The sequence below is a fragment of the Carassius auratus genome, unplaced genomic scaffold (assembly GCF_003368295.1).
Source record: "Carassius auratus strain Wakin unplaced genomic scaffold, ASM336829v1 scaf_tig00214077, whole genome shotgun sequence".
Lineage (NCBI taxonomy): Eukaryota > Metazoa > Chordata > Actinopteri > Cypriniformes > Cyprinidae > Carassius > Carassius auratus.
The window spans coordinates 834,743-848,141 of NW_020527513.1; the positions used below are offsets into that span (position 1 = coordinate 834,743).

At 36.0% G+C, this 13,399-nt stretch overlaps 1 protein-coding gene across 1 annotated transcript; it reads right to left on the reverse strand.

Moving 5' to 3' along the window:
• Positions 1-1,971: 1,971 nt before the first annotated feature.
• Positions 1,972-11,428, reverse strand: LOC113091137 (EH domain-containing protein 1-like). The gene is made up of 5 exons (XM_026256585.1): positions 11,031-11,428; positions 8,432-8,529; positions 3,599-4,011; positions 2,829-2,993; positions 1,972-2,728 (listed from the first exon to the last, which is right to left on the reverse strand). Exons 1-5 carry the CDS (start codon positions 11,426-11,428, stop codon positions 2,201-2,203), a joined length of 1,602 nt encoding a protein of 533 aa, XP_026112370.1. The 3' UTR covers positions 1,972-2,200.
• Positions 11,429-13,399: the final 1,971 nt, after the last annotated feature.

Sequence of the window (13,399 nt, forward strand, 5' to 3'; positions counted from 1 at the left end):
ATGGACAAAAAAAAAACTATTTAAGCACCTACTGGAATGTAAACGACTGCAAGAGTCATGTTGTACTCCGCTTCAAATGCCGTTAATAAATTGGTTTAGTTCTTTTAACTAAATGTCTGGTTTTATTTGATTCCATATATTCTGTTATTGTGGTTTATTCTGTTCAACGGGGAACTAAGATTAACATGGTGAGTCGTGACATACACAAGGGGGTAGGAATCTAATTTACTTATCTTATTTTTTTAATTGGTAAGCTTAAAATAAACAAAATGTCCAGTAAGTGATCATTCAAATACTCATAAACATGCACAGAGCAGTGAAGCAATTCTCTGCTAGAAATCTGAGTCATTGCTTTTAGTCGCACATCTCTTCTAATGTTGCATCACCCTTTTACACATGGCTGTTATTAACAAGCATCTCTAATAGAATGGTTTAGGTTACTGTGTCAGTAAGCAGGAGGTGCTAAACGGGTCAGGTCTAACAAATTATGTCATTATATGAATTGCATGTTAGTGTCTCTCACAATGCAACTAGGCTCTCATACTTTATCCCTATCTAGCAAAGGCATTTTAATTTAGGATAAAGCACGAGTTGATGGTGGTAATTTTAAACCCTTCACATCTGCATTCTTACTGTCACTTAAGACATTTGCACCTTCCTGCAAAGTGTGTTGTGAAAACAGAATGCATTAACTGAGAAATGCCAATGAGAAAGTTCAAACAGAGGTGAACTGAGGTTATAGGGCAGAATGCATGCTTGTAATATACGGGGATATTAAAATGCACATATCACTGCCAAAAGAAAGTAGTATGTATATATATTAAATTAAGTACTGTTCAAAAGTTTGTCAAATTACATTTATTCCTGTGACGGCAAAACTGAAATTTCAGCAGCCATTACTCCAGTGTCACAGCATCCTTTAGAAATCATTTGCTGAGTCTTTGTCTACTAAAGTTTTTAAGAACAGAGTTTACTTAAAATATTTGTAGTGACAATGCAAGTCTTCACTGTCACTTTCCTCAAAGAAATTTTACTGACCCCAAACTTGAGACATCTTTAGATGCATCTTAAATAATGTAAACAAAGTGGAACCAATAGGTGACCTTTTTCCTTTCAGCCAAAAAAAAAATGTTGCAAGAGGGTTCACATTACACCAAACTAAGATGGTAAAACATCAGTATAAGAAGCAAAAATCAGTGATCAAGTCCCAATAGCTGCCAAAGGAAACAAGACTCTGCCTCAAACCTCAACATGCCTCAACATAACTTGATAAAAAGAAAGAAATATGATGCTGTCATTGCATTACTGTCATTCCAAGAGGACCTTAGATTTTCCGCTCAAACTCAATAATTCTGTCAATGCAAGTACATAGTTTTCCCTCAGGACTCATGAAAACAGATGACAGATAAATGTACATGACATCTTTCACAAAAGTCAATGGTGGTGTTTGTTTCCAAAGGTTTCACTACACACTGCAATTTGTAAAATGTTCCTAAATGCAGAAAACTCAAGCAGTCTTTGAAGCACAGCTTACAAATAAACTCATTTATTGGTTCGATGTATGTAATTGTTGCATTCAAATGAAGGTGAGCATTTCAGATCACAAAATCCCAAAGGAAAGTAAAGATACACTCTCAAAATTTCTGAATACATATATTGATATATAGTTAAGAGATTTTAAATCAAAAGAAAAAAAATTAAGTATATAAAAAAAAGAAAATATAAAATAGGGAAAAGGGAAAAGAATAAGTTAAAGATGTTTTGCCAAAAACAACAACAAAAAAATAACAACAGCAATCATTTTGGAGTTATATATAACATATATGTAGTATTTTCACATTTTTAAAATTCGCCTCTTTCAATCTTTGCCTGCTGCTTTACAACCTCAATCAAATGCCCATTAAACCGTACCATAGAAGTTTGGCAATCAATTTAATTCTTTCTGTGCTCATAGTGGTTTCTCCATTTCCAAGCCATTTAAAATATTAAGCAGAAGAAAGAAAAAGTCTCTCACTGGCAAATGAGTTCCTGGTTTGTCTTCTCAGTCCTATCATTCTTAGCCAAGCATTTCTGATTAGGACAATCAATTTCCTGAAAACTGGTTAGTCAACTGAATGGTCAAATCAAGCTGGAAGAGTGGCTTGGGCACTCTGGAATGTAGCTGAGAGCCACTGAAATCCAACCAACTCACACCGGCTCTTCAGTTCTGCTCCTGCCGTTTGGAAGGGGGCACAAGATGAGCAGGCAGTTTGGCCGGAAGCTCGTGCCCCTCAAGCTTTACCTTAATCAGATGATTCGCAAGCGCAAACTCTTCATCATCCAGATAGCCATCTTTGTCAACATCTGCTAAAGTCCAAATCTTTCCAAGCACTGTGTTTGGCAGCTTGGACTTCATCATCTCCTTCTTAGCCGTGGCCCCAGATACCTTGCCATTAATTGGTGAGAGCGTGTAGAATATTTCGTCATAGGATGGCTTATCACGGCCCACGATCCATTCCAGCTCATCAATGCCTTCACCTGCACCTTCTCCATATCCATGCCCAAATGGCCCATTCATGGTTCCCTCAAACGCACCCCCCTTCACTGACTGGTTGGTCATGGCAGCCTCCTCCTTACGGACCAGCGTCATGAGCTTAGCGATGTCTTTACCTAGCATGTCTTCCACTGCCTCTAGCAATTTTGGTTTAAAGGCGGGAAATTTGTTGAAGTCCTGAAGAGCTAGCAACTCCTGCACACACACACACACAAAAAAGTTGTTTTGTGTTTTTATTTTTAAAGAAAATATCTTTATAAAACTTTAATTCATTGGATAATTCAAAGCTTCATACCTGCATTTTCTTTAAATTAGGAAAGTCTCCTGGTGAAATGTTGTGCTCTTTCTGAATCTTTTCATATATAGTGCCCAAGTTGTTAATAAGCTCTTTCTTCTTTGAGTCTTTGCCAAAAACACTTGGCATCTCTTTCTTCAGAGAACTGATAATGTAAGCTTGTACCTAAAAGGAAAGAATTCAATGCACTTAAACTAAATACAAATTGCATTTGTCTCATCAGTTTAGTGTGTCAGAACTACACTTCTCACAAGTATTAGGTTATTCCATAAAATGAAAACAAGTGTTTTCACACTTATTCACTAGTTCACACTTATTGAGGTTTAAGGTTCACACAAATATACAGATAAAAGGCATTTTCATGAACGAACACACTGAACTTCAACCCTCACAATCAAGTGGGGGAAAAATTAAATAACTGTTTCCTATTTTGATATATTTTAAAATGCAAGTAATTAAATATAAGTCACTCCAGTCTTCAGTGTCACGTGATCCTTCAGAATTCATTCTAATATGCTGACTGTCCTCAAGGAACATACATTGTTATTATCAATGTTGAAAACAGTTGTGCTGCTTAATCAGTCTGTGGAAAGTGTGATATTTTTAAGTATAAATAAATACACTTAAAAATAATATAATATTATAAATGCCTTTTCTATTATTTTTGATCAACTGAATGCATCCTTGCTGAATAAAAACATTTATTCTTTTATTTTACTGATCCTAAGATTTTGAATGCTAGTGTAAATGTGCAAAAATGTCAGTTTCACCTTAGCAAGTCGTGCTCTTTTGATCAGATCATTGAGTTTCCGCAGAGCTGCATTTTGGGGAAGACTTTGAATATCCCGGAAGAGGTCCTGCTCTTCTGCTTCAAACAGCTTCCTGTTATCTGCGATCAGAAGTGGCTGAGCCCAAAATGAGCCGATATACACTCGGACCACCTCAGGGGTGTTGATGATCTTCCCCAGGGACCACATGAGGGCACCATACACCCTCATCAGCTGCTGGGTGTTGATCTGGTCGGCTTTGTTCAGAACCACACGCATCTTGTCCTCATGGTTTTTCAGGGCCTTGATCACCTCTGAGAACTCGTCAGAAATGTCCAGCTTGTGGGCATCGAAGAGCAAGATGATTCTGTCCACTCGTTCTGCAAACCACTCAAGAACTGCAGCAAAGTCATAGCCTGCAATTGAGAGAAGTTAGAAAGACGTGAATTAGATTAGATTAGGCCCTAAATCAAAGCTCAGCAGTGCTGCATGCAAGATGCTTTATTATTTGAAAAGGAGGTTAGAGATAATGGATTTGATTAGTGACAGTATCATCTGATCTCAGCGAATTCACATAACTGTAAACAGCAACTAAAAAGCCATGTATTCAGAGAGAAAGAGATCTGCTGATTGTGAAATCCCCAGTGTACAGAAACTGAAAGGCACCCATCGTCATTGTGCACCCATTTCTTTTCAGTAGGAAAACCAAGGAAAACGTTTATGAAATTTAGAAAGATAAACTGAAAATCATCAACAATCAATAAATCAATAAAAAAAAAAAAAACTGTAGCGGTCTGTAGACGCTTCTGGGAAAACTGCTAACATTTTCTGAGAAAAATCTCCCATGACCCTGTACCACACAGGAACTTTTAGTTCCACATTTTAAACTAGATGCCAGCTGATAGCAATATTTCCAGCAATTCGCCATAAACACACCTTCCCACATGGATGAACTCCTGTGGCAATAGTAGATGCAAGAGGCACAATGACATCATAACAGCAGCCCGGAGCAACACATGGAGCACAAAGACCGTTTGAGCTGCAGTCAGACAGAAATGCTCAAATAGCCTTTCATGCTTAATCCCACATAGCCACAGCTGCGAGACCGTCTGCTGTGTCTCTGCTGGGACGAGTGGTGAGGAAGCCTCAGGGTCTGTAGCATGACTGCTGTGTGTCTTTGGTAAGCAGGGCACCTTGATCTCAGTATCTGGTTACTGGCACAATGGTCCCCGGAAGGGACAAAAGCATCACATGACATCTTGAGACATATTCTGTAACAATGCCACATTTCTGTTTCTTAACAGTTGTCTCTTTGTGATCTGTATCTACAGTTGAAGTCTGCAGTGAGTTGACATGCGGGCCAACTCAGCATTTCCTTCTACTTCTTCCTGTTGAGAAGTAGAATGGAGTTCAAGCATATTATAAGATAGTCAGGGCTGTAGCTGGGGTTAGCGGGACACCAGAGCAGGTTGTACTAGTGTGCCCCGTGTATGAAATTGTTTAATTTGTATGTTCGTTCTATTTCTTTATTTGTGCTATTACACAAGTTTGTAGGTGTCCAGGTACAGAACCCAAATAATAAAATCTAAAATAGCACTGCATAGTCTTCACTGTGAAAATAAAATATACAGTCATACCAAAGTTTATTCAGACACCTTCAACATTTTCAAATTATCACAGTTTATTTGCTATAGTTTAGAAAATGGTAATAAAAAATGACAAAAACTCAAGAGTTAAACTGTCAGAAATAACAATCTTGATAATGTCAGATTTCTTTGATAGAAAGGTATGTAATGGACTACAATCAACCCAAAATTCTGACAACTATATGACAATATTTATTCAATAGTTGTTAACTAATTACCAAGCAATGCTTAATTTTGTTCAGTCTGTAGTGTAAAAAGGTTGCATTAGCAACTAAAGAAAAAAACACTTAAGCAAAACATCGCCAGGTCAAAGTGTCTGAATATTTTTTGGTCCTAAATTGTTTATACATTTAACTGGTAGTCCACTGTATGAAGAATTTTTGGGTATAATATGTCACAGTTTACTTTTTTTAGCTATACTCACTTACATAAATTAATGTCCTGCACCCACTAGCAAAATAAATATAACAAATTATATCTGGTGTCCGATTAATTTGTGGTTTTGACTGTGGATTAATTCTGTTCCACTGTTTTCTTTCACTTTGTGCCCTGTGCTGAATTGGGCTCTTCAACGTCTTTATCTGTTTACATGTTTAAACTGTGATTTGTCTTTGTTCGTTCAGGTGCAGGAGGATGCAAAGGAGAGCTCAGTTCATTCAGTGAGACGCAGCTCCCTTCGTATTCACTGAACACATTGAGTAAATACTCAGTTGAGTTTTTCAAGTTCAACATCATGTGTTTGCATGCTTTAAACTCTTTTGTATGTTTAAATTGGCAAGGCTTAAAAACAAGTACAAGTGATAAGTTTTCATTGCCCGTCAACTATCCTCAGCCGGTCGGATGAGATCAGCCGTGGGCCCCTATAATCAACACCACCTTTCACCCCACTAGCACCCCACTTTGTACAAGATGAAAAAATATATATAATAATAGTACGCCGTCTGCGTACAGTTCAGATTTGCCAAAATGGGGCTATGCTGATTTGGAGAGAAAAATTGTTGAATAAAATCGTTATTTTTGTTTTAGTGATTCATTGAAAAGTTAAGTGATTAGAACTCGATCCACTGCTCGTGCTGACTGACACACAGCCAAAGCCCCTCTCTCAGACAGCATGTGATGGAGAAAACAGATCTCTTTCATGTTTTATTGTGCTTGAATGGTCAAATACGCACACAATTATCTCAAGAAGCCCATTGTGTGAGTATTCCCTTAACACAGTTATGTGCAGTGTTGGGCAGTAGCTAGTTAAAAGTTACTCTAATAATATTACTTTTTGCAGTAACTAGTAGTGTAACGAATTACTTATAAGATTTCAGTAATAATATTACAGTTACCATCCATAAAACAGCTTACTTTTGATGCCTCAACCCTACTGATTTGAAGACCAACAATCCAATATTTCCTAGATATATTTTCATAATTTTCACGAAATCAAACAAGGACATGAAGTCACCAATTCATCAGAAAGTTTGGATTATGGAATAGCTAACATTCAGGGGATGGAAATTTTGCATTTGTCAGGAGAAAAGCTTATCTGAACACGGATGTGTAAGGCTTGCCCACCCACATCCCTCTGATCCCCATATAAATGATATTACTGTAGTTATAAATCTTATAAACTTGTGATTTCTTTTGATAAAATACTTTATGAAATATAATCATATTTGGGTAACAGAGAAATTATAGCTACAATAAGCTTCAAGCTACACATGAAAATTAGTCACTTTTACTGTCAATCACCATTGAGGTTTTGTAATAACTTCTGACTGTGATCCAATGTAGATTTTGGTCGAATGAGGAGGCAGAAACATATTGTTAGTGGTGTAGTAGTGTAAATAATATTACTTTTGAGTAACTAGTAACAAGTAAATAGTAACAAGTAATAAAAAAAAAAAATGTGATTAATGAGCCAAACACTGGTTATGTGTTAAACAAACATAAACATTTGGTTGTTCAGATGTGTATCAGTATATTGGATCTGAGCTGTAGGTCTAATTTACCTGCTGCTGTCTGTCATTATGTTATGTGCACAAAATAAACCTAGCCTACTGTAGCTGAATAAATTAAAAGTTTTTTCATATTTATTTGTTCTATTGCGTTTGTAATTTGCTCCTTTTTCTTAAATTTAATAAAAATAAAATAAAATATATCAAGATTTCTCATCTCATGAAATAAGATTTTGCTCATATCTCTCACCCCTATTGTGGATTATTGGGCAACTCAACGAAACACATGTAAAACCTGAGTTGTATAATGATTAAACTTCTCCACCCACAAAAATCTTTTCAGTGGTTTTAAAAGAGGGAACCGGGAACAATGTGGTCAGGATTATTTTGGCACAATAGTTGTATCACTTATTAAACATTAGGCCAGATATTTGATTGCTTTTAGATTGGGGATTTATGCACAGTGAACAAACTTGGCTGAGCTGCTCTGGTATCCTGTTTTATTTCTGTTACATCTTCATTTTATGAAGTACAGCATAAATGACTACTATTAGTGGAGAAAAGATATTCAGATATTTCCTGTATTATAACACATCCACTTAAGACTTGTTGTACTTGATTTTCATTGCAAAGAAACAAATAAAGAGTTCACAAAAAAAGAGTCAGACTCCAAAGATTTGCATGGAACGAACTTAAGTATTTCACTAAAACATACTGACTAATAATTTTCTACAGAAATTACACAGTATAAACTATGGCCCAATCCGATTTATACCCCTTACCCCTTCTTTTCCCCTATCCCTGTTTTGAGCATTTGTGTGAAGGGGCAGAAGGGAAGAAAGTCCTTCAAATTTTAATTAAAATTTTTTTTGGATTTATACTACAATCTTCATAATTCATATTTACAGTCCTATAATTAGTCCTATAATTAATTATGTCAAGGAAATTTACAAAGAAGAGTACTAAAATACATTAATGATAAAAAGGCAGAGTATTCTGTGTAGAAATGAACAATCAATTAAAAAAATTTCAGGATACAAATAAAGTAAATCTCAAAATGATGGATATGAGGGTGTATAAGAAAAAAATGTTATGAATGTCTTATTAACCATTTAAATTTGCATAGAATTTTATATTATATCATGCATTTTAATTTAATGATTTTCATTTAAAAAGATTTTTAAATAGAATAATGTTATGATTATAATTATTACAAATAAATTATATGCCAAAAGGCTGCTGACCTCTGCTGATCCTTTGTTTTTCCCCTGACAAGATCCCTGGAGTATCGATGATACTGATGCTCTCCAAGACGGGGTTGTTTAATTGAGCACACATAAACCTGCGAGGAGAGAGAGAGAAAGAGAGAGAGAGAGAGAGATTGTCATACAAGGAAAGTAAGTGTACAAGAGACTGTATCAGGTTTGGTGAGATTTTAAGTCAAAATATTACACCACTCTCTTCCTCCTCTTTCTTTTCATTGTCTTAAAATACTATAGAGGGCAAAAGTAAAAATATCTGACAAAATTATTTAACAAATTAATTTTTAAACATATGTGAGGCAAAAATCCACAATTTTATTCTTTTTTTATTTCTTATTCAATTTTTTTCTTTTCCCGTGCAACTACATAAATGTTTCAGTCAGCATGAGATTGGGAATTAAGTTCAAATCTCAAGAATATCAGTCTAATTCTGTAATAACAAGAAATGAACTTCGCCGATACAGAGATGTGGATTGTTTACAGTGATTAACGGTCTTTCTTCCTGTCAGCCTACAGCACAGCCCAAGCGCCTGCTAACACCCATAAGTGAATCTATGTCACAAGACTGAAGCTTACAGCTAGAACTCTCTTAATGAAGCACAGAAACCAGTGAAGCCGTTTCACCAAAGACATCAACAAGACACACAGGATTAGGACATAGGTATAACTAACTGACTAACTAAAATATATATATAAATTATCTCCAATAGAGAGCTTATTTAAAGGCAAATTTTTATTGCAGGCCATGACAAGGGACTGAAAAACTGGCTAATAATATTTTAAAGAAAACTGACAAAAACCAAAGGAGGCTTCATGATTACATCTCACTGTACCGACTGTTTAACAACACGCTTGTGTGTAATCTAATAACAAACTTTAAGAAATTAGATTTGGAGACAAAGAACAGTACATGCAACACTATAACAGCTTACCAACCCTTTTCCACCGGGCAAAAAAAAGTTCCTGGAAGACGCAATATAAATTATCATAAAGTATTATTAAATAATAAATATAAACTGGAATGATAAATTAAGTTACTAAGTATTCCTTTCATAAAGAAATGACAGGCAATCCTATGACAAAATGTGCTGAATAGTCTGCACTATTTAAACAAATTCCCTCTAATGCACAACAGAGGAACTTCTAAAATGTACATATGCACATTCTGACATATTCAGAGGTCTGAAAATGGAACCAGTTTATCCTGCTTTCATAATCCATAATATCACAGTGACCACAAATAACCACATGACCAACAATAAGAGTGGAAAAAAGGGAAATATCTTCAGAATGAAATCCCATTATTATTATTTTGTGGGTTTTGTGGTTCTCTGGTTGGGACCAAATACTCAATTCTACTGCATCAGCCTCGAACTTTTTTTTAAACAAGCATATGGCAGAGTGCCTTTAATCCCAGCCTGCTTCAATCCACTCGAGTGAGACTCAACATCGGACACCACCCAGAAATCTGCTCCAGTTATTTTACGGGGAATGTAGAAGTTGTTCAGACTGCCATCACATAACATCACACATGTCTTGCACGTGCGCTGAAGGTCCAGGTTAGGTGTTGTCTCATGTACTGTAACTATGTGATGGTAGGTACGTTATTTAAGACAAACAGACTAACAGCTCAAGGCAAACTCCAGTTGAAGAACATGGCCTGTGTGACACCTGTTCTCAGCATATGCCATGATGACTCAATCCAAGACACTCGGAAACTGACACACAACTTTCCAGAAACTGAACAATGACTGAGTAATTGTGAGGTCATAATTAAAAACAAATAGGTACTTTACAGTTCCCTTTGTCTAAGTTACAAAAAATACATAAAAATGCAATTAATGTAAAAAGGATTTCTTTTGATGAACATTTTTATATAAAATATTTTTTCTTTTAAAAAAATTATATTATATTATTATTTAATAGATTATTATTGTTATTTTATTCACCACAATTCAGTTTACCAAAGTCAGTGACAACCAACATGCAAAAAAAAAAAGATCTGTTGCCACGTGACAGGAAAACCATAAAACAGAGAGGACAAATTTAGACCCTCATAACTATTTCAAGGTTAATTAAAAAAAAAAAATGGTATAATACAGTATTATATGTTATAAACAAATTGTGTCTGAAAATATCAGCTATTTAAAGGCAAGTTTTTGTTAAGCTCCAATAGAGCAACACAAAGAAATTATATATAAACAGTTGTTTTGCTTTATAGTTACACTATTTGACTTTTTAGAGTCATGATATTTGTAGAAAATCTATGAAAGTTTGTTTTGCTTTAGTAATCAACAAATGCAAAAAAGTCAAAAATTTGGCACTAGTGTTTTAAACTAGGTCATCTCAATTTATCAATGGTCCATTAGTCAAACCTTTGCCAGAGGTCAAAATAACTGAGATGCTTGAGTCCGCAAATGCAGTTTTCTAAAGGTCAATGAAATGACACGTACTTGAGAGTGATTTCCTGCTTCACAAAGAGAGTTTGAGCCAAACCACACCTGACACTCCCTAAAAAAGTAACATAAATGAGCTTTTTATCAATGGACCCTTTATGTTACATGATAAATGGGCGTATTACCTATTGAGGAAAGCGTTTCCAAAGGCGTTGAGTTTTCTGAAAGGCTTTTTCGGGTCCACGACCAGCGCATTGCCAGGTATCATGCCCTCCTGTTCGCCGTGCATAACCGCGATGAAGCAGTCGGTCGTGGGCTCGGGGCCTATCCTCATCCCGGGGAAATCCTGCTCCATCAAGTGCCTAATGAAGGTGGTCTTCCCGGTCGAGTACTGTCCCACCAGCAGCACCATGGGCTTGTTGTCGAAGTCGGCATCTTCTAAAGCCGGTGAATGGAAGTCGTGGAAGTGATAGGTGTCCTCCAAAGGGAATAGTTTGGTGCGGTAGAGGCGCTTCAGTCCCTCCGACACGTTTTGGAAAAGTTCTGGGTCTTTCTTCCCTTCTCTATTAGACCAACTGAACATGATGGTCGATATACGGCGATTCTAATTCGAAAGGATTCGACTTCTGCTTTCAAATGTTCGCCACAAACCCAGACAACAACCTCCCGTCGAAAGTTTTCCTGTCCCACCCCTGTGTGCGTTACAGCAGCACCTCTACGAGACCTGACGCAGTACTACTTCCTTCTGACAAACCCCCTGAAGCTGTAATGCAGTAAGAGACAGTTGCAACACTCCCCTGTGACTGTGCGTCGTTTAGATGAATTCTATTCTAATCGGATCTCAACTTTACTTTGCGGTTTGCATGCGGAAACTTCATACTTCATAATAAAAGTCCCGTTGCAAACAAAAGCATTAATATGACAGAGGTAGCATTGGACCATGCATTATAAAAATATTGAAATTAAATATGGAAGAAAAGACAAAACCATTAAACACCGAAACGCTGTGGCTACGTGGCTCTTATTTCTAAATGTATTTAATTTAAATGTATTTACATTTTCAAGGTAAAACATAGTTCACTTTCAGGAACATACATACATATATACATAAATTTTTTAAAAAAGTATTCAGATGCATTAGATACATTATAATACACAGCAGAATAAAAAGGCATCCTTTAGAGAGGGTAGGCAGAGCACTTCCGGCTTCCGGTACATGTGGCTCTCTGAAGGTAACAGCTCCTCCACTGGCACTTCAATACATTTCCACATGGAGTGGCTGTTACACCCAGTGAGCACCAAGAGCAGCTCTTAACACTTCTTATGATTGTCCAATGTCCAACCAATTTTATCCTGTTAAAGATAAGAGATCCATGGTTAGAAGAAAAAAAACAACATAACCAATAAAACAACACCCTGCTTGTCATAGCTACAAATAGTCGTATGATTTGAAAGGACAGAGAAACTCTGCAGGTTTTGAATGTGATGTTAGTACTGCTATTTATTTGCACTGTTCAGCCCTTCATTAGCTGATCTCTTACTTGTAAAAAGTCAAGGACTTTGACATATTGAACTTTACCCAAATTACACCTTGAATATTGAAAGTTATAAAGTCAAAGTCATGATAAAGTAAACTTATTTTAATGAAATCTTCCCTGTGTGTTCTTACTTTGTTTAATACAATAAACATTAAAACACATTCTTTGTCGACTAGTCTACTAAGTATTTAGAGATGTTCATTCAGAGTCATCTGGTTATCCAAATTCTTCCCAAAAACTAAACTGCACTAAGTAGCCTGTATACTATGTACACTTTCCAAAGTCCCATAAATACTAAATAAAGTACTTATAATAACTGTAAAAATAAATAAATAAATAACTCACCTCTGTTCTCCTCTGTATCAAAATGCAGAAAGAAACTAGGGTTGAAGCAGCATGATGATCCAATAAAGCACACACATGACTGGAAAAAGGGTGAAAAAGCAAACAGTGTAAAGCGTAGCATGTGTGATCTCTTGTCATTCAGTAGAAGAATGCCCCAGAGTAAGAGTGCTTGCAGATTAATTATTATACATTCATCCAATAAGTAACAAGCTATGAGGCCCATCCCATACTGCACTGTTTGCACATCCACCTGAGTAACATCACGTCTTCACCTTAAACCCCTCACTGAGTGAAAATGGACATTGGACACTTTGGATGGTTTTAGTCATGCATTGAGCAAATGATGCCAATAAATGTCCTTAAAATTAAACCTGACTGTTGTTTAATGTTATGCCATTTCATGACTAGCCATTTCAAAATATGTAGTTAATTGCAAATATATAGCCTTTTCTTTTCTTTTTAGTCAAATATATAATAATGGATTCAACTTGATTGGAAAAATTATTTCCAGTCATCTCAATGGCAAAAAAAAAAAAAGTGTGTATAGAGTTACCTTAATTTCCCCCTACTATACTGTTATATATAACTATGATATACGGATAATAATTAGTGTTATTGTGTTTACTCTTTGAACCCTCCATGCTAATCATGTGGTAGAGCAGAGAAAGCGA

Bases quoted from the DNA above. Each gene is read 5' to 3' on its own strand.
- LOC113091137 (XM_026256585.1), bottom strand. From the start codon at position 11,428: ATGTTCAGTTGGTCTAATAGAGAAGGGAAGAAAGACCCAGAACTTTTC. The intron at 4,012-8,431 runs GTCAGCAGCCTT...TCTCAATTGCAG, and splicing joins AAAACAAAGGATCAGCAGAG to GCTATGACTTTGCTGCAGTT. The intron at 2,729-2,828 runs GTATGAAGCTTT...GTGTGTGTGCAG, and splicing joins CTAATTTAAAGAAAATGCAG to GAGTTGCTAGCTCTTCAGGA.